Source organism: Lampetra fluviatilis, chromosome 43 (genome assembly GCF_964198595.1).
Source record: "Lampetra fluviatilis chromosome 43, kcLamFluv1.1, whole genome shotgun sequence".
Lineage (NCBI taxonomy): Eukaryota > Metazoa > Chordata > Hyperoartia > Petromyzontiformes > Petromyzontidae > Lampetra > Lampetra fluviatilis.
Genome location: NC_136317.1, coordinates 863955 through 889945, shown reverse-complemented (window position 1 = coordinate 889945; position 25991 = coordinate 863955). Strand labels below are relative to the sequence as shown.

General features: G+C 49.9%; 1 protein-coding gene across 2 annotated transcripts in view; it reads right to left on the bottom strand.

Moving 5' to 3' along the window:
• The window catches only part of LOC144946977 (glypican-6-like), a 117393-nt gene that overhangs the window by 13546 nt on the left and 77856 nt on the right, over window positions 1–25991 (bottom strand). Inside the window, exons 5-8 of one of the 2 annotated variants that reach the window (XM_078876057.1) lie at window positions 20218–20383; window positions 9133–9263; window positions 7545–7724; window positions 6282–6311 (exon numbers count right to left, since the gene is read on the bottom strand). In XM_078876057.1, the coding sequence (XP_078732183.1) occupies window positions 6282–6311; window positions 7545–7724; window positions 9133–9263; window positions 20218–20383 (507 nt within the window). The remainder of the gene's footprint in view (window positions 1–6281; window positions 6312–7544; window positions 7725–9132; window positions 9264–20217; window positions 20384–25991) is intronic. The other variant, XM_078876058.1, reaches the window with a different exon arrangement.

The window sequence follows — 25991 nt, the reverse complement described above, 5'->3', positions numbered from 1 at the left end:
AGAGTACAAACCAGACAGTAAGAATCAGACGATGCCCAGTAAACATAGTGTTTGAATGGAATTGAGGGGCAACACTGGAAAAACTTCATAATCCACAAAGTGTCATTCTCCACAAGCCAGGATTTTGTTGAGATTAGACGGATTATGTGGATACAGATTTTTTTTATTAAGTTCATTGTGTGGGCCATCTGTGGGGTAAGAATACGGTGAAAATGATCAAACGTGGATTGTAACGTGTACCAATGAAGCCAGAATGAGTTTATGAAACAATACATATTTATTTATATATGTGTGTGTGCGTGTGTGGGTTATTCCAGTTTTCCAGGACACACGTCCTCAATTTTAACCTTGAATCGCGGCAATGCATAGAATCATCATAGGGGGTGGAGGAAATGGGTAGGTCATCACACGTCCAGCCACTGAATAGACCAGAGACTTACTCAATGTGCACATGAATACAGTGATAACAATGACAATGGACAGCCCTGTGTCGATCCACTGCCAGAGGAAACGCCCTTCACTCCATGTCAGACACGGCAGATGTTTTCACCGTACTGCACCAACGCTGGCCATTGCGGGTGAGGAGGTGGGTGGTGGGGAGCGGTGGCGCAGCGGTTAGCGCTACGCTGCGCTACGAACCCAGCCACCCCAGTTCCGATTCCCGCTCCCGGCCAACACCGGTGACGATTAGTTGAACCGGCCATGGGCCTTCCATTATGTCGACTCAACCTCAAATGAGTACCCGGTGCGGTGTGTAAAAACATCGCCACTGGGGAGACAAAGGCGGCCGGGCGTGGTGCTGGCCACCCACCCCCTCGTGTGCCGTTCCGGCCTTCGTAGGTGCTGCTCGCTAACAGTACTTGCCCCAACAGTCTGTTAAGGCTACACGGGGGCTCTTTGTCTTTTCTGGGCCGGTTCACATATCACTTGCCACTGATGGTAGCCGTGGCTGGGAATCGAACTCAGGTTGCCGAGTTCTTTGACACAACGCGCTAACTGCTCCACTTCTTCCCTCCTCCCGTTGTACGTGCGTACATACACATATATCCAGTACGTATGTCAATAACGTTCAACATATTTTCATCATTTACGAGCAACGCTCAACTCTGTGGATGCTGTGTGGTCATTTGATTTGCAGTTATATTCGACACATCTCCCTGTCTGTTTACATACCGGTCCAACAATCACCCTCAATCCATGTTGACGTTTCTGTATTTTAAAAATAATGTCAACTTGCAATGCACTGCACAGTATTGGCACCAACAATTGCCCAAGCTCTGCGGGCCTCTATATATTGAGGTGCTGTCGGCCACTGAATGATTGCTTACATTTTAATGGTAATTTGCCTGAGTCAACTACTGCAAAGGAATGTTTCTTTTCAATTAATAATGTACTGCACAATTACTAATGTACTGCACATTATTCATTGTTCAGTGGTTGCGCACTGCCTTCGATTTCTTCTGCAACGCAGAGTTGTTTTTATTCACTATTGTACTTTCTTTTACATACATTTTGGCTTTTGTCATTTTGGTGGCCACCCCCCCCCCCCCCCCAGGTGCCTCTTATAAATTACACTCTCCCTTGTCTTTTGAGTTCTCACTTGCTTAAGCAAAATAAACTTGACGATTGGTGGCTCAACACAAACTTGGCGCAGGCTTGCAATATTGAACAGGTTCAGCTACACTCCTCAAAGGCTTTGCTGCGAAATGTTAACTACCTCGCCTGGTATACAGGAGGTCGTGGGTTCGATCCCGACGCCTGCTGCTGTATATTTGGAGTTTGCGTGTTCTCCCCGTGGACGCGTGTTTTTTTCTCCGGGTCCTCTGGTATTCCCCTCCACATGTGGCCTCAACGTGCGTTTGGAGTATTTGGCTGCTATAAATTTCCACTCGATTAGCCACTTCGTTGAGCTATCATTTGTGGCCAGGTCGCTTCTGAAAAAGAGCCACGTAGCTCAGTGGGCCTTAGCTGGTGAAATAAAAATAGTTTGTAAATTCAGCACGGAGCCAGACTCTTGAGCGGAGTGCTCAGCGGCACGCCATTATTTAACAGATGCACGCTTTAATTAATCCGAGGATGGGAATGAGTTTAACTGAAGCACCATCCGATTGGGGCGACTGTAGCCCATGACACGGTAATTTCAAAATCAAATTACGCTCGCCGCTGATGGAATGCAATGCTCGCGTTCGTTAAGCCGTTTGGTAATTGCGCTGAAAGCGGGATGAGTGTTTGTGTTTAAATTCAGCATTTCCGCCATCTACCTTGCCTGGTGGGTTTGCGTGGAAGGGGTTTGTGCGTTTTGTCTTCTGCAGGGGTATTGCAGTGGTCACCATTGTAACCATCGCTGTCATCAGCAGCAGCAGCATCATCACAAGCAGTAGCATCAGCATGATCAGCAGCAGCACCATTGGCAACATCACCATCAGCAGCAGCATCGCCATCAGCAGCAACATCATCACTTGCAGTAGCATCGTAATCAGAATCAGCATCATCATCACGAGCAGTAGCATCATCAGCAGCAGTAGCATTGTCAGGAGCAGCAGCATCATAATCATCAGCAGCATCATCATTCATCACTAGCAGTCGCATCATCATCAATAGCAGCATTAGCGGCAGTAGCAGCAGCATCATCACTAGCACCAGCATTATCATCAGCAGCAGAATAATAATAATAATAATCGGCAAGAGCATCATTATCAGCAGATTGAGAATTAGCAGCAACATCATCATCGGCAGCAGCATTATCATCAAAATTTCCCACGGTAATTCAATATATGTAGCAAGTATAATTATTTTATTGAGAAAAAGTCAGAATATCAACGAAATTAAGAGAAGTCCCAAACTGCATGTATTGGAAAGAGCCAGAGCTGTAAGTGTGGGTTTAATGCCCCGCCATTCCTCCTTCGACTCTCTGAAGCCTCAGGTACATCAGCTGGATCTGGAAGCCGGAGAGAAAATTGCCCAAGTGATTCAATACCCCAGCGAGCAAAGTCAAATGTGCACATACAGCATCGCGTTGATATTAAACTGACCCATCACATCTTCATGTCAGTGCAATTTATATTGTCAAATACAGCTTTGGCCCATAATTTAGACAAAATACAACCATTTCACATGGACATTCACAGAGATCTATCTTATGGCATTGCAAACTGCTGGGACACGTGCTTTTAGAAGCTCTTATCAGATTATTTAGATTATTTTGGTGCTAGAAATGTCCAAATGATGGGCCACTTTGTTGAGCTATCATTTGTGGCCAGGTCGCTTCTGAAAGATAAGATAATACCTCAGTGGGCTTCGTCTGGTAGGATGGGGATGGTTTAGTGTTGTGTTTGTTTGTGTTTGGGCGATTTGTTTACCTTTCTTGTACTTTACACTCCTATCGTGTGTTTGTGTTGTTTGTTGTTGCAACGCTCTTACCCTCCCCTACTGGACATCTGTGAAAAAGAGCTTCATAGCTCATCGGATTCCTCCCCCAGTTATAAATAAATATTCTGATTCTGTAGCAGTGGCACAGTTCTTCGTTCGCACGCTTGCGCTGTGAATCTGCCCACCTGAGTTTCACTACCCAGCCACGGCTAACGTCAGGGGTGGTTGCCTTGGGAACCCCTCCTGGGCATCATCCCATTCACCAACCGGCACCGTCCAGCGGGGTGAAGTATGGTCCAACAACCCCCGTGACTGATCCGACACGGGGAGACTTCACGGATGGCGATGCCAGTTTCGCGTCTACATCCACATTTGCATTTGTCTCTCTCATGAGATGTCCAAAGCTAAGCAGGTACTTGAGCCTGGCTAGTCCTCGGTTTGGCCGACCACCGTGCCTAACAGGTGTTACAGGCTGAGGTGCTATCTGGTGGGTAGCAGAGGGCAATGCAGAAAAAAAATGTGAATTGTTGCACTGTGCTTCTATGGCTCCCTGCCTTCACCAACCCGGTCCTGACCAGCGTGAACTACGATCAAAGAGCCCTCACGCCCGCAGAGCGTGAGGAGGCCCTTGTCCAGCAATGGATTGGTCTGTACACACAACAACGATCTTTTACCAAACACGATGACCGCATCAGCGTTACATCGCGGCGGCGGTGATGTTGTCGGTGATGTTGGCGGTGATGGTGGCGGTGGTTGTTGATGATGTCGTGGGTGGGGCGATCGGAGCACTTATTTGGCAAACGCGGCGGGGAGGTGAACGTGAAATTCCACTCGGGCTGTCAATGTCGGCATCAATCTCACTGGGACGACGGTTCGGGGGCATAAATCAGCAAATCGATGAAAACACAAAAGCAAATCTCGTTCATCTCTATTAAAATAAATCTTGTTTGGCAATTTATGCTCGCGGTGAAAATACAATGTCTCGTTTTTTTTTTACTGCCTGCAAATTTTTACAGACGATTGGCAACCTCCTGCCATGGCAGAAAAAAACAGCAGACGGGAGCGGGAAAATGTTTTTTCCTGCGTTCCAATAAACGCCGGTAAAGTATGAACGGTAAAGTATGAACGGTAAAGTATGAACCGTGCGCTTTGAAAACCTTCCCCAAGTGGGCCGAGTGATTAATGAAGGAAAATTTGATTTCTCTCGGGGGACTTGTACAACGGCGCTCTTTAAAGGGACGGTGCAATGCGGTACGACAGCGGCTGCTGTTGCAAACCGACGCGTGCAGTTCCCGCACGTGCCACAAATATACATATACTTTGCGTTGTCTCTCTCACCGTGTCGTAACCCAATTTGTGCGATTGCCTGTCATCGTTTTTCAACTCGTGATATGAGAATATCATTCGGAAACTCTACCGGTGCAGCTCATCACACGCCGCGTGTTGGAGAATGGCACCTGGAAGTGGATCTGACAGAACTAGTTCTGAAATATCTCCAAGGTACCACGAATCCACGCGAAGGGCAGCACTTCCCTGGACACCTTACTCCAGAAAGAAATGCACTTCTCACGCCAGTCACACGTACTTTATAAGATTCTCACAGATTGAATGAAACCAAATTAAGTGAAAGCCAAATTTAACAACGACGACTCATATTTTGTGCAGTCAATTGTGACCAGGCTGAGGTCATCAGCTGTCCGGGTTCAACCCCAGGAGTCGAGCTGGATGCCAACTCAACACTCTGACTTCTGCGTCCCTTGACCACACGGAGAACGCGAGCGTGCGTTACCCAACATTTTAAACACGTTAGATTATAAACAAGAACTTAACTTTTTTTGTCACCAATCAAGAAAGCAACTCAATGATGTTTCACCCAGCTGTGGTCTCATCCACGACAGCCAGCACGAGCGTTGACAACAATCCGTAGCCGAGCGCGACTCACTGACGAGCCCGAAGCAGGGCGAAACTCACCCCCTGTCCCCCCCCCGTTCCTGCCAACCAACCGCTTACACAGCAGCCTTGTCGCGTGACCTCGTTGAATAAACTTGATCGAGTGTTTTAACGCAAATTAGAACGAGTAACGATACGGTTCAATATTGTACTGACATTTTTGACTTGACCATAATAATTTAGAAAGAGGGCTGAGCCTTCAGCAGAGGGGGGGGGGGGGGGCGAGGGGGGGAGGGGCTCAGCCCTCCAAAGCTCCCTGGATGCTCCCGGGTTGTCAAAATGTTAATGTTGGAGTTCAAATCCCGGTCATGGGACAACTCAACTCATCATCTCTTCAGGGTAAATAAAACCGACGCGCCACTGTGCGGGAAGCCACCAGTGGATGACCTACGCAGATAACCATGACATTCCGTGCCCGTAGAGTGGCGTTTGCATGAATGCTTCAGCATCGCAAAGCATCTCACATCTCATCTCAACCATTCGAAGGGGGACCCCCCCCCCCCCGCAGTGGCAGCTGTCCCTGGTGCAGCGCAAGTTGACTCAGCACTGGCCTACAGCCTGCTAGTAGACAGCGATGACTGCTGCTGTGCGTGATTCCATTTGAGTAATTTGTGGCGTCATGATTCAAACTTTGGCGAATTTGGGCCATGACGTCTGCCTCCTCTTTTCGAATGACGTCACCGGATCTTTAACATCCGCCGCAAAAGCGGCCAGCATGTATTTAACAGTTAATACATCTGTGGTATTTACCAGATTCGAACCACGAACGTCGGCCACAAACGGCCAATGCGCTTGCCGCTGGGCCACGTCGCTGCGCCCAGCCGTGAACACGTAACAATTGCCACCCCACGGCAGCACTGAGACGCGTACAACAGTAAACAGCGTGCACAGCTCAGCGTAAATGTCGGGACACATTTTTAAAGAACACATCAATGGATAAATTCAAATAAGAATGTTCTTACGCCTTGCTGGAATTCTCTCCACTTGTTCCTCTGATGCGAGCAATGGAGGGGAACATTTCAACCAAATAAAAAACAACTCAACAAAAATAATGGGGAGGGCGGGCAGGCGGGCGGGCGGAAGATAAAATGGGACAGAGGGGTGGAGGGATACGGGGAGAGTGGCGGGTGGTGGAGACAGAAGGGTAATCCCCAAGATAGAAATTTGAAATGGGAGTCAAATGTCGCAGAAGGGAAGGACAAGAGATCATTGTTAGCATCATCGCAAATCCCCATTTAACGGAAACATGTGGCCCCAAATACATCACACGCTCGTGTATTATTTCATCTCTGTCGTTTTATTATTTTCCATGTCTGTTGCTTTATTTTTAGAGGCGGACAAAATATTAAATTGTAAGCCGTCGGATATTGCCAAGTCCTTTTATGATTCCGAAAAAATCGAGGTTTGTTTGATTCTCCCATTTTTATATTTGTGCCGTTTCAAAACTGCCTTTTAGGTGAAGCGTGTGGCATTATACAGTAAATAGTTAAGCGCTGGCGTTTACGAGTAATTACAGGAAATAGAAAATTTATTTCGGATTATAAAGTTTGTGATAATGAATTTCCTTAAAAGTTATCATTTAAAACGGCACTATCTCTCTAAGAAAGCCTCCTTGCATCTTATGAGCTCATTTTATTACGCATCGTACGTAGCCAGCCATGCTAATCGGAGGTGCGGGGTAATGACTACAACCTGCACACAAAAAGCTGTTTGAAAGAAGCGAGTTTTCAATTTAGACGTAAAAGTGCATAGCTCCAGTGGCTTCCTAATACATTGAGACGTTTCACCAAATCCTAATATTTGCGTGTGGCAGGAACCCGGTGGAAGCACAGAACCCGCACCTACGTATTCACCTATTTGCTGTACTGCCACCTTCTCACACAGGGTTACAAACATGCGCCGCGCAAATTAGTCAGAGTGTTGTTTCTTATTAATGCGTGCGAATGCGTTGGAATATGCACGGGTGTGTGTACGTGTGCGTGGGTTTGTACGTGAAGCATGCATGTGTACGTCCGCGTATAGATGCAAAACGTGTGTGCGTGCGCGTATGCGTTCATAGGCGCTCGCTAACGGCAGTTGCGCCGGGGGGGAGGAGGGTATCGTTGTGTTTGTATGTGTTCGCGTGTGCACTTATGCGCGCACGTGAGTGCGTAACCTCTGAACCCCACAACGTCTACACACGCGTGCGTGCCGGCGCGCGCAAGCGACCGAGACGGCCGACTCACCAGGCGGTCCAGGCTGGTGCCGGCGGCGGTGGTGGGGCGCGGCGCGTCCCGGTTGTACCCTCGGAAGCGGTGGCTCGGCGCGTCCCCCGTGCCGCGGGCCGCTCTCCGCGAGCCCGGCCCGTCGTCTCGAGCGCCCCCTCCGGCCGCGCTCACCTTCGGCTGCCCGCAGCCTGCAAACACCTGCGGAGCGCGACCACCACCCACCCCCCCCCCCCAATTGAGTTTTAATCAACGCACGAAGCGCTCGTCTGGGAAATGCGCACAGCCTCCGGCGGCGTTCGGAAAAAACCCGTCCGGGGTTTCCTGACGAAGCGCGATGATGGGTAGAAAATAAATAAAAACGGCTTCTTATTTTTAAGAGCAAAGACTGCGTGCTCTTTGCGCACATCCCTGCGTGCTGTTGTTTGAAACTCGTGTTTTTTTCCGCCCGGCACTATTCTACAATAATGCCGGGCGTTCACAGATGCGCCCGGCGACGGAGTTCGTCGCTGGGCGCAGCCGTAACGCGCCGTCGCACCACTCGAGCCCTGCCACGCTTCGTTCATCGTGTCCCGGTCGCGGTGTCGAAGAGGGCCTACGTTGGAAATTACCGTTGGATTGCATTACAATTGTTCATACGCTTAGGTTTTTCGGTAAAGTCACGTAGGTAAAAATAATAAAAATATAAGTTAAATAATAATAGAAATAAAAGAATAAATCATGACGTTTCGGAGGCAACACAAGCCTCCAAAACGTCGTGATTTATTATTTTATTTATATTATTATTCTATTATTATTTAAAGTATGCTTTTATTATTTATTGTTTACCTACGTGACTTTACCGAAAAACCTAAGCGTATGAATCCTTGCAGTCACGAAAGCTTCAAATCTAGATGTACAATTGTTCCCCCGTCATTTCTCTCACCGGGCATTTCCCTTGCATTGCTTCACTTCGAGCAATTGCGAAAGCACTTATATTCTCATCAGTGCAGCTCTCATTGATAGCGCCTTCAGCATATGCGGTGTTTGTAGCCAAACCGCAAACACCGTGCAAATACCATCGCCGGTATTGCCCAAGCGAGTCAATGGGCTGCATGTGTATATATATTAACACTTGCATGTAAACAAATGTGTGTGTACAGGGCATACACGTGCAATTCTGTAAAGTGTTGATACATGTTATTACTGGTGTTGACAATGGTAGTGATGATGTAGGTGATGACAGCAGTGATAATGATGATTGTTACGACTGCAAACATTCTGTTACTGCTACGATTGCTGTTGCTGCTACAGATGATACCAATGATGGTGCTGTTGACATTGATGATTCTTAATAATCATGACATTTATTGATCTGGAAAAACCTCGTTGAGTCAAAAATGTATATGCAATAGGGTCCTCCATTGAGACATTTAACATGTTTAATTAGTGTGCTCTTTTTTAACGTAATTATAATCCTGACAATAATGATGATGCTGCTGTTGATGAGAGATGATAGTACTTCTGATGATTATGATGATGCCGACACTGACAATAATTGTTGCTGCTAATGTTGCTGATGATGACGATGATGGTGACGACGATGATGGTGACGCCGATGATGCCCCACCTGGGTGGTGATCTGCACAGCATTCTCCTGCATGTTCATAATGGCCTCTGAGATCTTGACGTCTATGGGGTCGACCACCGCTTCGATGTTGAAAGGCCCCTCCAGACGGTCGGCCACCAGCTGCATGGCATCTGAGATGAACGGGCACAATGTCACAATTACTTCAACCGTCTCTGTGTAAGCCAACGTCAAAGTCACACGGCCATCCCTATGCAAAAAGCTCTTTCGACCATTTCCCTCAGTTCCGACACTGTTTAAAACTACGACAGCAAAATCAATTACGATAAAATTGCTTGACCTAACACGTATGTCTTTGAAGTCAATATCATCGTTCATAATATTGGGTGATTTGTTGAGGATATTCTGACTTCCTGCATTTTCCTGCAGATGCTTGGTGCAGTTCCAAGCGAAACGTCGTCGCTCGTGAAAATTGCTTTCCAGCACGCGGCGGCTTCACTCGTTTTGATGTCAGGTGGGTGGTGGAGCGCCTGACGACACAGAGCCAGATAATAACCGGGCCTAACGCAAAACTCAGCTATGAAGCAAAATGATTTACAATCGCCAATTGGTTGACGTTTTATTTTAACCTTTAAATTGCTATTAACAGGGTTTTTTGCATTTATATATTTAAGAAATGGATATTTATTTATTTGCAGTCATTTTGGGTCACAACCCCTCTTAATTTCGTGACCTTTTCACGGAATATTGTTTGACCCCCTGCACCTTAGCCATGAATTTTACCAATACCGTGACAAAACCGAAGCCGTCATCATCTTAATATGTAATTAAGATGATGTATGCAAAGAGAAACATTAGCCTTCACGGTTTATATTTGAAAGTGTTATTTTTTTCGAGGCAATTATAAAGAAACTAAACGAGTAAAAACTGCTCAGGGAATATGTGTGCCTGTTTTAAAGCATATCTTGACGTTCTCTGTCACGTTGAAAACTCCACCAGTCGCGACCTTCCCATCATGGTCCACTCAGCCCCTGACGCCAACCGCTGCCGTGATCAACAGAAGTTCCGCTCTGAAGGCATTCTCTCAAGGCCATGGAAATGTGGAATTTCCACCAGGGGCTCTGGGTCATAAACAGGAGACGGGGCGCACTGCCCTACACTCGTTCGAGCAGAGAGACGACTGCCGATTAGTTGTACTCCTTTGCGCGAGAGAACTGCCCCTGGAATGTTCCCTTGCCCGGGTTAAACAAAGGAAGCAATTTACAATGGTAACACATGCAAATCACAAGCCGTGAAAAAACCCAAAACTCGCCAACAAAACACGCAAACCAAACCCGTTGCTTGTATTTGTCTTTGCGGCGCTTCTGTATTTATCAAGATGTTTATTTATTTACAGAATAAAAAAAACCCGTAAATCATCATTGCGAATACAAATTGCATCTGTGGTGACTTAGTGCAGGCGAGTCTCCGCAGGGACGCTTTATCGGGCTCTGCATGCCAAGCGGATGCTAAACCGTTCACGGCTTGCAGGCGCACGACAACATCCCATCCATCTTGCACGTTTCCACCGCGCTCCCACAACACAGGCAGCGGCAGGGACGCCACAAACGACACAGAAGCACTTTCCTGCCCCCCCCCATCTCCCATCCCTCCCTCCCTCCCTAAAACCCTGCAAGCTCGCGTCTCCCTCCACGCTCGTTCAGATTGAGTTTACAATTCCCACACCTCGCGTCCCCACCACCCCCACCAACACCACCTCCCCACGCTCTGACACGGCTTGCCCCTCTTGCCTAATTGCCTCCTAATGTTTTCATCAGTTATCTGTCCGGCTAAAGCTTTCCCCCCCCCCCCATTTGCCCTCGGTCGTCATTCCAGTTGAAGCCCTACGGGGGGGTGGCTGCCCTTCAGAGCTTGACTCACCATCAGACGGCTGCGGGTTCAAGTTTCTGGTCAGGCGTCGGTTGTAGTGGCAGTCCTCGACTTCGAACACAATTCGTTCCCGGGACCCGTTCGTAAGACGAACGGTTCGTAAGTCGGAACACAACAATCTAGCGTATATTTAAATGCGCGTACATGCAAACCAAGGCCATACTTATAATATATATTGCTATAAAATAGATTTCTGTTTATATGATTGTGGTTATGGTTGTACTTTATTAATACCTCATCTCTGCCATTACATACAATGAAACAAGAAAAGGTAAAAAATAAAAAAGCAATGTAATACAATACACTATTAGACATTATTGTAAAAAATAAATAAAAAGTCCATCCTATGCGTTAGTGAATTTTTTAATATTTTAGGCAGGAAATTCGTTTTCAAATTTAGATTTTTTTTTTTTCTGGGGGGGGACCCCCAGACCCCTGAAAAATGTGGTCCCCCCCAAATTTGACTCCATGGCTACGGCCTTGATGCAAACACTCACTCCCAGCATCTCGCTGAGGATCCCACAGCTGAACAAAAATAGTGCCGCGGTTAAATTTGCAGGCGAGAGTTCGCGTTTTTAAGGCAATGTAAAACAAAACTAATATTTCATGTAAGCTGGTTCGTAAGTCGGGTGTTCGTAAGTCGATGGCTGCCTGTACCTGCATTCGTCACCTCTCTGGGGAACGTAAAACGAGTTGTCTGCGGCATGGCCTTGTTTAAAGGGGTGGTGGGGGGGGTACGTAAACTCAAGGGGGGGAGGGTGGTGGGTTACGGCATGGTCAATGTTAAACAAACGTTAAACAAATGCTAAGCGCTAAACAGAATGAGTAACAACACGAGCAGCGTTTTGTGTCTATCGCGCGGATCCCACTCTGGCTCTCAGCCCCCCCATGTGTGTGTACGGGGTAAGGCGACCGCGTCCATCGCTTAGACCGTCCAAATGTTTGCGTTTTGCGCAGCTCCCCCACCCCCCTCCAAATATAGCAGACAGTTTGTATACCACAATGACTGATACTAAATAGGAGGGGGGGGGGGGCTGCAGGGGCTGAGCTCCCCTGCCGCTTTGTGAGAAATCAACAGCGGTTGTCCCGAGGGGCAGGCACGAGCCCCTGCCATGGAAATGTGGAATTTCTACATTTGTCTCGCGGTCACTGATGTAGGGCATCACCGCTCCCCCGTCGATGAATTTTACCCGCGCGTGAATCTCGCGCCTGCAGTTCAGTTCACGTTGGGTTTCGCGTTCCCTTTTCGGCGTTGAGGAAACGAGCCGTCGGGATTGCGGCCAAGTTCCCCCCGCCAGGAGTGGCCGCTGAAGGACATCATCATCGGTCGTGTGGGGGCAGCTCACGGACACAGCAGGCAGCCAGCTTCAAATGAATTGTTGCTCACACAATGTCCGTGGAGCCACGGTGGTGGCGAGGCGTTAACTGCCTCGCCAGGTATGCAGGTCCGTGGGCTTGATGCCGACCCTGACGCCTGCTGCATATTTGGAGTTTTGTGTGTTCTGCCCCGTGGTCGCGTGATTTTTTGTTCGGGTAATCCGGGTTTTCCCTCGGATATATTTGGAGTTTTTTGCTGCTATAAATTTCCATGTAATAAGCCACTTCGGTGAGCTATTAATGATTTGTGGCCAGGTCACTTCTGAAAAACAGCTGTCTAGCTCAGTGGGGGCCTTACCTGGTGAAAAATAAAAATTGTTGAGTTTAGTTTATGACCACCGTCTTCTGTAGAAGGACTCTGTGCACCTACGTTGGATGTGAGGATCTTTATTGAGCCTTATGGCGTGACCCGGGGGTCCCATAATGTTATGTCTTTTCAAGAGGAACGACACGGCGATCTATTCCTCTTGACGAGCTCGACACGATGCGCTAATCTAAGTTTGTTTATGACGACGGCATTCGCCCTCACCGCTGCTGCGCTTGGACGACACGACAACGGAACGATCCGCGCCAAGTGGGTCGCGGCGTTGATGTGTGCAGTGGGACGGAGTCGCCACAAATTAATTACGATTTTGACGGGACCCTAAGGAGCCATCCATTCAGTACGTACGCATGGAGGAGGGGTTAACCCAAAACGCGTAGCTTGCGTATGGGGGTCTACTGACAATGTGCGTACGCATGGAGGAGGGGTTGACCCAAATGCCTAGCTTGCGTATGGGGGGGGGTCTACTGACAATGTGCGTACGCATGGGAAACGGAGGGGGGGGGTGAAGCCTCGATAATAATTTGTCGACATTGGCCTTTAAAAGTCAGACAAGCACTGACAGGAGAAGTGGGATTGTGGGAGAGGTGTCACTCGTGTGCCACCGTGCCCCTGACTGCAGCTGTCACGCAGCTCAGCAAATTAAGTGGCCTAGGCACGCAACTTAATTCTTTAATGCAGCCGGTGGTGGACTGTCTGTTTGCTTAAACACGTTACTATCATTAATCATTGGTCGTTTCTGCGTGGTTTAAATATCGGCCGTTCTATAGGATTCGGGGGGTGCGTCAGGCGTACCTACTCAGGTGGGGGGGGGGGGGTTGTATGAAGTCCGCGTGCCTACAGGGAGGGGGGGAGGGGTCAAGTTTTGACAGATTGTTGCGAACCTACTAAATGGAAGGGCCCTAAGGTTCAATTTCGCCCTCTGACTCACAAGCCCCCAGCCACCAATCCCATCTCTCTGCCCCCCAACCGACTCCCCACTGTCTCCTCCCCCTTCTTCCACTTTCCCGCATGTTTTTTCCTTTGAACCAAGTCGACCAATCATAGCTCTCAGTATTTCCTCTGGCACCTCCCCCTGGGTTGGGCACGCCCTCTGCTGCTGAGAGACTCCTCCCTTGACTTAAAGCTTTCGTGACTGCAGGAATTCATACTCTTTGGGTCTTTCGGTAAAGTCACGTAGATAGAAAAATAATAATAATAATAAATCACGACGCTTCGATCGCAACAGAACATGACTTTACCGAAAGACCCGAAGAGTCAGACTCCTCCCTCTCTCCCCGATCCATAGGTTGTATCCTTACACACTTGCATAGCATCGTTTTGACATTCTGCATTTTGAATGATGAGTGTCAAAATGTGAGATCGGGGGTGGGGGGTGTTTTCTGAATACTCCAATCTACAGAATTGGTCAAACACAGCATTGCAGGACCTTCTTGAAATAGAGTGTTGATACTCGGTGAAGCTTTCATCGATATAATATTATTTGGCATTTAGCGGTGTTCATCTTTGTTGGCACGTGGCGGAAATTCCACGCTTCGATGGTGGGAGCCAGTCTATCCATAAAACATCCATCGTCGATTGACTGCAAAGTAAAATACATTTTGATGAAAACCAGATCGATGCGTCGTTCCAGTGACACCTGCAGAGGATTGATCAACTTGTTCAATGCTGACTGCGGGATGGAAATAATCCCATATGACGCCTTCCTTTCTCATATACAGTCTATAAAACCCGACTCTTTTAGAATAACATCGGGAGACCGCGACTGGGCAAATCTAACATCAGAGGGTTGTACAGCGGCTTGCTCGGCATGACGTCCGTCTGAATTCAGTTCCTGAAATCAGTTCCTGAAAGCCGCTCCCGGCGCGTGGGGTGAACCGTCGGACATCGCGCCGAGCAGCCCGCGGCGCCCGCGCCAGAACAACACGTCGGCGAGCCTCCGAAGCCAAAACCGTGAACGCCTACGGCAGGCATATCAGAGAGAAACCACGCCAAGGTCAAAAAAGCACCAACTGAGGCCGGACTCCACCGATGGGGTGCATTGCCCCGTGTGGCGTGGAGACGAAGCCCTTTCGTGAGATCTTTGAAAAGCCTCCTATTAAAAAAAAGGGTGCACAATTCGCTCATTTATTCAAGCGTTCATTTTATGTTGCGGCGAGTGCTGCGCATCGGACGGGCCTAGTTGGTAAAACGACCGAGCTTCAATCGGCAGAATAAATATATTCCAGTCGTTCTCGGGAGGATAAAAATTCCTCTGATCCTGCAGACGGCAGCTGTTGAATACCTAAAACATGTACCTCTGTAATCGTAACTGCTCATTACATTTGCACTCAACGAACGCACAATTATCCCCCCCCCCCCCCCCCAAAAATAGGTTAAGCTTAACTAATTTTTCCATAAGACCCATTGGGCCGTTCATGTGTTAACAAATCTCAGCTTAGCTCATTAATTTTAACAAAGCATCGTGTTCTCGTGAGGTGGGTGTGTGCATGCCTGTGCGTTACAGCGCGTTACAGCAAGGGGCAGCGGGAGAGTGTAGCGGTCAGCGCACTGCACTACGAACCCGTCCACCTGAGTTTGAGTCCCGTTCACGGCCAACGGCAGTTACGATTATCTGAACCGGTCCTGGGCCTCCCCTAGGTCGACTCGGCCTCAAATGAGTACCTGGTGCAGTGTGTAAACATTGTCACTAGGGAGACAAAGGCCCGGTCTTCATAGGTGCTCACTAAAAGCACTTGCCCCAACAGGCTGTTAAGGCTATATGGGGGATCTTTGTCTTTGTTGGAGCGGGGGAAGTGGCAGCGTAGCTGTTAGCACACTGCGCTACAAACCCGGCGACGCGAGTTCCGCTCACGACTAATAGGTGCGGGGGAAGGAGAATAAACTAAACACTAAAAGCAGGTGTCAAGAAAAGAGTTTTAAATTTAGATTTAAAAGTGCATCGCTCCAGTGGCTTCCTAATATCGGAAGGAAGAGCGTTCCAGACGGCCGCAGAAGCGCGCGATGCGGTGACCGTCTTTGTTCGATGGCTCGTTGCCACATCTTCTATATTTTTATTTTACTTTTATTAATTTACATTTTTTTACCTACGTGACTTTACCGAAAAAACCTGCGAATATCTTCTATGAGAGATGATGGGGCCCAGTCACGTCTTTGTACCTCTCTCTCCAGGCTCACACGAAGCCTCGAGGCTTCTTCTCGCCCTCTTTGTTCGAGATCATCTCCCACCGGGTCACGTGGACAGAGTTCCCACTGTACTTGACGACTGGAGAAAATCAAGAAAGCCACCAATGTCCAAATGTTGGATCCTGAAAACTTTCACTCGCGGGGCAGGAGTCTGGCCGAAAGTCCTGCGTCGCTCCAAAGTCTCGTCATAAACATGCTCCACATAAATGACACCCACATCATCGGTGAACCAAGCAATTTGCCTCTTGTGCAGTGTGATACTAAAGCCGACAAAGAGCACGCAAAGAGTAGACAAAGCTCATTCACTGTTTTGTTTTTGGTACAACCTTAACAGACTGTTGGTGGAAGGGACGTTTGCGACGTGTACACGTTGGCCCTATTGGCGACAAGTACACATCTCAGTAGGTGCTCATTTGCGGCTGAGTCAACCTAGCGGAGGTCCACGACCAGCTCAGATAATCGTCACTGCTGTTGGCCGCCGTGAGCGGGAATGGAACTCGGGGAACCGGGTTCGTAGCAGAGCACGATAACTGCTCCCCAAACATAGAAACACACTCACACATGCGTTCTTGTACAAACCATGAGCAATTATGATAAGGACTATCTTGAATGAGTGTTATATTGAAAATAATGAGTGCTATCTTTACAACCATGTACGCATATGGTTCTGTGGCTGGAGCAGAGAGCAATTATCGGTTTTGGGGTGGGTTTTTTTTCTTCATGTGTGTGAATACAATATACGCTACAAAAATGAACAATACTTTTACTGCCGAATGAAGAGAGTCAAGGCAAACGGAATGTATCATGCATCCCCCCCCCCCCCCCGAAATCGAGAGCGCGTGATGTGGGAGACACAAGGCCTGGGACAGAGAGAAGCGAAAACATTCAACAAATAATTTTCATGACAGCGGCGCAAAAATTGCAAAAATCCCCAAGTGCACTGCGTCGCTCCGGGGCGGGATGATGATGATGATGAGTCACGGAGCTCACACTGAGACGCCCCGGCAATGTGAGCCACACAGAAGAGTTGTTTTTTCCCGGCCAATAACGCGGATATGCAGTGTTCCTCGTGTCTGCTCGCGCATTGTGTCCAGTTTGTGTAGCGCCTCTGAAAATGTGTGCGAGGAACTGTGAACAATGCGTGCGTGTTGCGTGCGTGTTGCGCGCGTGTTGCGCGCGTGTTGCGTGCGTGTTGCGCGCGTGTTGCGTGCGTGTTGCGTGCGTGTTGCGTGCGTGTTGCGTGCGTGCGTTAAGGCAGCCGCGCGTGGTGCTGGCCACCCACACCCCTCGTGTACCCGCGCGCGGCCTTCTTAAGTGAAACTCGCTAACAGCACTTGCCTCAAAAGTCTATGAAGCCTACACCGGGGATGTTTGTACGTGGGGAGGAGTGGTGGCATGGTGGTTAGCGCACCACGGCGGGCCCAGTTTGATTGGTGCTGTCCGCGCCAACCCTTCGAGCGCTGTGCCGGCCTTCGTTAGGTCTTCGGCAACAGCACTTGCCCCAAAATAGATTGTCGAGGCTGTGTGGGGGACCTTTGCCTTTGTTTTGTTCGAATATTCACGTGCGTGCATCTGCATTGTTATAAGACGCCTCTGGGCTGCTGTCCATGAGGATTACGTCTAAGCTCGCCGCAGCTCCCTCGACGTCATCGTTGCACGATTGACCCTTTCCCAACACAGCTCACCTCCTGCCCACGACCGACAATAATTCTCACCACCACCGCCACCACCACCGCCACCACCACTGCCACCACCACCGCCACCACCACCGCCACCACCACCGCCACCACCACCGCCACCACATTCCCTGCCATCAACATGCCAGGCAACATTCGGAGGCGCTGTTACGGAAAAACCCCGGTCCAGCGTTAAATGCCGAAACATACTATTTTAATTATCTTGCACCATATTTCATTCATAATTTATATAATTCAATAGTTTGAATATCTATATTTTTATTATTTTTGTACTGCGTTAAGTGATATAGGTGGTGTATATTTTTCGGTCGGAATGACTGTCCGAAACGCATCCCTAATGTTTAGGATTCATGGGAAAATCTATTCCGATTTACGAAATTATAATAATTTATTTAGCGCTTTTCATCAAGGATCTCAAAGCCGCTGCACAGGGCACAGCAGCAGCAGACGCTCAGCATAAACATAATTACATTATAATCCATTTACTAATTTACCTAAAAGTTGAATAAGCGGAAGCGTATAAATCGGTTTTAAGACGCATTTTTAAAATGTCCACAGAGTTCCTGATATCTCATGGAAGAGCGTTCCATAGCCTGGGGGCTACATGGTGAAAAATCTCGGTCACCCATAGATCAAAGCCTCGAACTGGGAATGCAGAGAAGATCTGCATCATCCCCAGATGTTCGAGATCTTAAGGGGACGCATGCTGTTTTAAGCGACTATTTGAGGAACCCATCCCTTTCGTAAATCGAAGGACACACCTGCACTGTACTGCACTGTAATGGTGGCAAATCTTTCCGTGGGACGACCACCGGAAATTTGAAAACAATGTCACGAGTCAGCCTCTTGATTCGATTTCAAGATCACCGTGATTATTTGCACTGCGGTGAACGTAACGGCCGATCGCCGCTGCAGGGGATCATGTAAACCCATTCCATTCGGCATGTACTCATCTACGCGGGAGGAGCGGTGGCACGGCGATTAGCACGCTGCGTTGTGAACCCTGGGACCCGAATTTGATTCCCTGTCCCACGGAGCAATGATCTCTGACCTGGTCCTGGGCTCTACTCGTCGTCAACCTTACACTGCCCAGCGTGGTGAAGTATGGTCAAACATCCCCCATGATCAAACACGGCATAGGGAGGAGGCCATCACTCAGCAATGGATTGACGAGAGGATGCTACCGCACATTGTCAAGATCGCACTAGAAAAACACATCGACTCTTAATACGATTCGAAGTGTGTACTGCGAGATCAGAGACTCGGCATATAATCGATGAATCGGCACAAACGTCACTGGCCCAACGACAAGTCGGTGCTAAATCGATCGATCTCAGAGAGAGAGAGACGATGGACTAGGGGAGAGGGCCGATAAGGCAACTCGGTACTAAATCGATCGATCTCAGAGGTGATGGACTAGGGAAGAGCGCTGACCTCGATCCGTCCTCCTACCCAGGGCAGCGAGTCGCCTGGCTCTGCCTCAGCGGTACGTTCACCACGCCGCGGGAGAATTTTCAGGGTGCTTAAAAAAACATGTTAACACTTATATGGGACTATCGTTTTTAATGGGAAAAGAACGGATAATACTACACGGTAACGTGATAACTAATGTATGTTAATAGCTTCAAAAAGTCAAAGAGTGTCCACTCGTTCGCCATGAATGTCAACGCGTGCCTGGAATCTACTCCAGGTGGTCTCCAGAGCCCGGAGGGACGTTTCTTGTGTTGTTGCACATTCTCAGAAGTGTTCACATTTCTTTGAAGCACTCCGCATTTGTGTTTGTTTGCGATGCTGCCGTTCTGAACACTTCCGTTGCGCTTTGCTACTCCACCCAACGAACGCAACGTGGGCAGCACGGCAGCGGTGCGTGCGGCGCGAGCGTCTTGGTGCGACAATGCTCGCTCACTCGCTCTTCCGGCGCTTAGGAAATAATTAAAATTCTGCTCCTGTCACCAGAATGCAACTCTGTTAAAAAAACAACAACTCCACGCTGAAAGGCATTTTGTAAAAAGAAAAGCAATAGGATTTCAAAATCAATACAAACGACAACATACCAGACAGCAGCAGTCCGCTGTGAGTGGTCTTTTCTGTGATTGTTAAACAGACACACTATAAAAGCATGTGCACATATGTCAGCACATAATAAACAGGGATTTATTTTTGATACCGCTCTTCTGAATGTTGTTTTTCTTTCTCCCTCGCTCAGGGGTTATTTGAAATAACATCAAGCGTAAAGAATATTATTCTAAGAGATGTGCAAAGAAAAGCCACTGAAGAATTTGCGACCTATATTTCTTCTTTAAAGGGCCCTCACGCACCCTCTCCTGGGTCCAGACCAGGCATCCGCCGTGTCGAGGATGAGTGAGCAGGAGAGGGAGACAGAGAGAGTGGGCGAGGGGGTGGGTGGGTGGGTGGGCGAGGGGGTGGGCGAGCGAGTAAAGAAGTGGGGTGAGCGACAGAGAGAAGGTGCAACTTTCATCATCGAGGGAGATACTCACAGGTGAGAGGGTGGCCCAGCACGTGAATGGGGTGGGCAAGGGAGAGGGTGAGTGTGCGCGAGCGAGCGAGCGAGCGACAGAGCGGGCGAGCAGGCGGGCGTACGCAGAGCCAACCCACCGATGAAGTTGTTCCACTCGACGTTGAGGTCAGCCTGGTTGGCGAGGCAGCCCTTCATGACGTTGAGGCAGTAGTTGCGGCAGGGCTTGAGCTGCGGCGCCCCGCGGCAGTAGGGGCAGAACCACATCTTGGTGAGGGCTCGGACGCACTCCGAGGACAGAGACACCTGTGCGACACGCACGCCCGCGCGAGACAGGGGTCAAGGCGCGGCCCCGCAATTCCCCGCTCGGCCCACTGTCGGCGCAACCAGAAGGAGTTCCAGAGAGCGCCTACTCTCTCTCCCAAGCGATGTTTTGGGCCAATTATTTCGCGCCGGACAGGACGTCTTGGAAGCGGCTGGGAGTTACCGGCACTTAGCCCGCCGCACGTGACCGGCCGATCGGCGTCGGGACACATGGGGGGGTGGGGGGGGGCTCAGGAAGCCGGCACCGTTGCTTCTTCTGCAACGCGGGGAGATCGAACCCGGTGGGGCCTGTGCACCGCAAGTCGAGTGCGCGGACGGCCGTCGTCCGTAATCGGTCCGACTGCCGGACGAAGGCCGCCGCCAACCGCCGCAGTCCCTCACGGCCGTGCGGGGCGGACGGTTCACCCGGGACGCGCGCGTGAAGCGGTTTCGCCTCTCGATATATCCGCCGCGCTCCGCGATGTCATCTTCCAGAAGCGCGTCCCTGGCGGGGTTCTAAAACGACAGCGCCAGAGCGCCCGCGACCACAACAACAACAACACAGAACAGGCACGCGCGTCGAGCACAAGCCGCCGACGGTTCCTGAGGAACTCCGCTGGAGTTGATGTAAATGCCGATTTCTGGGCGAGTTCCCGATGGAGATTTCTCACGGCACGATGCCGTCAGCAAGGGCGCTGCAGCGTCTGTGTGAACCTTAAAGGGCGCCTGTTTTGATAGCCGCTTTAATAGCGCCTCACACGCAGGAATTTACCCGAGCACTCAGTGTGCTGTGAAGTGGACTTTCAAGAATGTGTGACAGATTTATTCTCAATAGGAGCAGGTCTCTCTCTCTCTCACACTCTCTGTGTCCGGGCACCATAGCAGCCCACATAAAAAGAAAACACAACTCTGCTGTTTTCCTTTTCTCACTTTTGTTTGCACAATTGCCATTGGAAGATAAAGACCACAACCGCCTTCCTGTCAATTACTTCATTTTCCTCTGCAGATAACTGAAAACAAAGATCCCAGTGTAGTCTTATAGACAGTATGGGCAAGCCCTGCCCGCGAGCATTTACTTGAGAACTATTCAAACTAAAACTAAACTATTTTCTATTTTACCAGGTAAGGCCCACTGAGCTATGTAGCTCTTTTCCAGAAGCGACCTGGCTACCACAGATGATAGCTTTACGAAGTGGCTTATCATGTGGAAATGTATAGCAGCCCAATACTTTCTAAACGCGTGTTTATAAAATGTGGAGGAAAAAAACGGAGAAAAATCCACGTAACCACGGAGAGAACATGCAAACTCCAAATACACAGCAGCAGGTGTCAGGGTGGGGATAGAACCCACGACCTCCTGTACACCAGGCGAGGTAGTCAACATCTCCTAGCCACCACGGCACACAAGCATGGGGTGTTACAAAAGGAATAAGTGGACAAATACTGCCGCCTTCACGTGAAACATAAAAGTGTTTCTCTACACATCCTGTCAGACACACGACCCTTCTGGGAGCCTATCATTTCACCAGTATTCGATGGACACAAGCAAACCCTAAGACCGGTTGTGACATTCCGCGTCTCCCCCGAGCAGTGAGGCTTGCTTGAACCAACGCTGGTGGACTGTCAGACATTTGTCGGCTAGGACCCGCACACCGCACCAGGTAGTCGTTGATGGCCGACTAGACTCAGGGTGAGTATCTGACACCAGCCACTACTTTGTGTTATCCATGGCTGGGAATCACACCAAGTTTGCCGGGTTCATAGCGCGGGCACGCAGTAACTAGCGTGCCGCCGCTCACCACACGCACACACACGCACACAACAGCCGGCATTCACCGCCAAGTGACGGTGATGCCCCAACAGCGTTTGTGCCAGGCTAGGTGCACTCTCTCGCTGGTAGGTCACGGAACAACCTCGAGTGTTATGAGTTAACGGGCCGAGACGACTGGCAGAAGCGCACGCACCCACACATTTGCTCACGCACGCATGCACACGCACGCGCAGAGGCACGCACACTCGCGGGGGCTTGGTGATGAACCGAACAAAAGTGTGTAAAAAAACACCCACCATTGGCACACCTCGCATGCACAAGTGCCCCTGACTGCCAAGTCCACTCGGAATACACAAACAGACCCAGCGTTCATCAGCAGCTGTGCAGCGACACGCTTTACGATAAAATACACGTACGGTGGTCGTGACGATAACAAAATTATATAAAATAGGTTCCGATATTTGCTCCGGCGACGTGGTAAAGGCACCAATCTTGCGAGCCCCGAAGCGTCGCGAGCGTGAAATCGACGACGCGCGGCGCTCCCCTGAGTCCAAGGGAAGAGGGAATGTCGGTTTCACGACGGCGATAATTTATATATTTTTTCTCTTTCCTTCTGGGAGTCGGCGGAAAAGGTTGGCTGCGCAGAAAGCTTCTAGGAAAGCGGAGATGAGCAGATTTTTTTTAACCTTTTTTTTCTTACACTTTTGGTCTCGGTTGCAATAGCGACCTCCCTTTGGGGCTTGGCAGCTGATTATTCTAATGCCGCACCAAAGCCCAAGGCCGGGCGCACGCCCCAGTCGTTGGGCCTGCACCCGAGGCTCGGCTTCACTCCCAAGATCCGTTTTTGTTTTTCCCTCCCCTACCTCTTTGTTCGCTTTGACGATCCGTCCGCAAACGCCCTCGCACCTGCCGCTGGTGAGGTCTCGCTCGATGCACACCGAGTGCTCGCCACTAACGAACCGCAACGCCTCGACGATCTGGTCAAGGAACATCAACCACCACGCGAACTCCGGTCTCCCTCGCAGCGGCGGCTTTTGGCCCGGCCATCGAACAAAGACGGTCACGCCGCATCGCGCGGCACGGCGCTTTCAGATGCGCTTCTACGGCCGTCTGGAACGCTCTTCGGTCAGATATTCGGAAGCTACTGGAGCAATGCACGTGTGTATCAATAAAGGTTAAAAACTCATTTCTTTATAACTGCTTTTCGTGTTTTATTTTGTTGTCCTTCCCCCACGCCTCCAATTAGCACGGTTGGCTACGTACGGTGCGAAGGAGGCTCAACACACAATCAAGCAGGAAACCCGCCCGGGGAAAAATAAGAATGCATTTTCTTTGTTTGTTATTATTATTGTAATGTATTTGTATTATCATTACTTGAGGTTGTTTGGTATTTTGGAGGGGTTTGGTCCAGAAGATAGGGCACAGGATATCGATGTTGTTGAGCCGTGCGCCGCTCAATCAGCCGCCCTGGGCGGCGTGGAGGGTGGGGAGGATTGCGAATGTGGAGGCTGCAGCCGGGGCCGGCCCATCGGGTCCGCCACACATCCTGCTGCCCCTCCAGTGCCAACGGGAGTCCCGCGGTTCAGATACGAGTCCAGCACAGCGGACTGCGAGTGTGCATGAATGTTTGTTCAGGTTTCTCAATGTTTTCACAATAATGACGCGCGGCCTGGTCTCGGGAACGCCTCGGTAATTCTAGAGCGTGTGTCCACAGCGGAGAGTCATCCAAGCAAAGGACTATTGGCCGTCACTGCTGCTTATATACAAAGATCCCCCGTATAGCCTTAACATACTTTTGGGGCAAGTGCTGTTAGGGAGCACCTATCAACGCCGGTACGGCGCACGAGGGGGTGGGTGGCCAGCACCACGCCCGGCCGCCTTTGTCTCCCCAGTGGCGACATTTACATGCCGCACCAGGTACTCACTTGAGGCTGAGTCGACCTAGGGGCGGTCCATGACCGGTTCAGATAATCGCCGCCGGTGTTGGCCGTGAGCGGGAATCGAACTTGGGTCGCCGGGTTCATAGCGCAGCGTGGCGCTAACGGCTACACACACGCACTCCCGTACTGCTACTTCCAGCATGTATTTAGCGCTGTGGGCATTTTGTCGCAAGCGATGAGAGACAGGCATGAGACAACAAGAATGAGTCAACAACAACAACAATAATTATAATAATAATGTGTTACTCTTGCCAATTATATTGCTCGTCAAGCCAAGAGTCAAAGTGCCTCCTGGGAGCAAATCGAAATTTGGCACCAATTCATCTCCGTTGATGACTCTGCGCCAGTTTTGGGAATTCCATATTCCGAATGGTTTGGGTGAGTCTCTCCAAAAAAATTAACACATTTGATGTACCCTACAGATGATGATGAAAATGATGGTGGGTTGGAGTTGACCCCCTGACCCGAATTTGAATTGATAACCTTCCCAATCAGAGTCAAGCACTCTGACCATTGTGCCAACCAGCCAGACATTAGCAACAGCGATGTCCTTGTCGTGATGTGTACACCACGGCTAGTCGACCAGAGCAGGCCGTGCGTGGTGAGGTCGAGTGTGGGCACTCCCTCCTCTTCCAGGAAGTCTTGCCAATGTGGAAGAGTAGGCCAAAACACCCTCTGTCGTAACAGGGCCCTGGAATGCATTGCCGAGTGGATTGTGCCTTGACCCCACGCAAATAAACCTTCCCACGACGCAATGCCAGCCACGCTTTGTCATTTTACTTTTAACAAGATTCTGTTTATCGGCGACACTCAATCGATACTTGAAGGTAGCTATTCATCTGAACAATTTCAAAACTGGTCATCAGAAAACATTTGTGCAAATGCTCATCAGGCCCCCTACGGTGTGACGTGAACGCTGCCTCCCCATGGCCTCTCTGCGCGCTGTGAAGAAGGGCCCCCGAAGCGTCAACCATCACAAAGTGTTTCCTCCTCTCCTCCTCCTCTTCCTCTCCAGGCCACGCAGTGTTGTTGTTGTTGTTGCCGGCGAATGTGCCGACTGCTTTTTTATTTTCTTCTTCACTGAGCTTTGAGCACCGCTGCCAACGCAGCGGCGGCGGCGGCAGCATCGGCAAATAAGAAGCAAAAGTCCCTCTCGACAGCGGCCCTCGAGAGCTGCCTCTCGCGGAGACCCCTTCTGCCGGCAGTGACGTGAGCACGAAATTGCAGGGCCGCGCCTGTACCTTTCTACAAACGAGCAATGTGCGTGAGTGCGTGTGTAGGTATAGCGCCAGTGTAGCCATCAGCACGCTGCGCTACGAACCCGGCGACCAGAGATCGGTTCCCGCTCACGGCCAACACCGGTGACGAATAATTGAACCGGTCTTGGGCCTCCCCTAGGTCGACTCAGCCTCAAATGAGTACCTGGTGCGGTGTTTAAACATCGCCACGAGGAAGACAAAGGCGGCCGGGTGTGGTGCTGGCAACCCACCCGGTCGTGTGCCGTGCCAAGCCTTCATAGGTGCCATTCGCGAACAGCACTTTCCCCAAAGGCCTATTCAGGCTATACGGGGGATCTTTGCCTCTGTTGCGTATATAAAACACAGTTGCTTACCCGCAGGAAATAGCAATTACATCCTGCCTTGAACACGTGCACCTGCGCCAACATTCACTTGTACTGGTGTGGTGCTGATGGCGACTACAAATTATAGAGGAAACGATTGTTATAAACTCTGCCGCAACTTTTAGGAAATACATCAACAGCCCCTGGCCCCGCGACATAACCACGCGGCGCGAAGGTCGGCGAAGGTCGGCTAAGGTCGGCGAACACTCGACTGCCGGGGCAAGTGCTGTTAGCGAGCAGCACCTATGAAGGCCGGCGCGGCACACGAGGGGGTGGGTG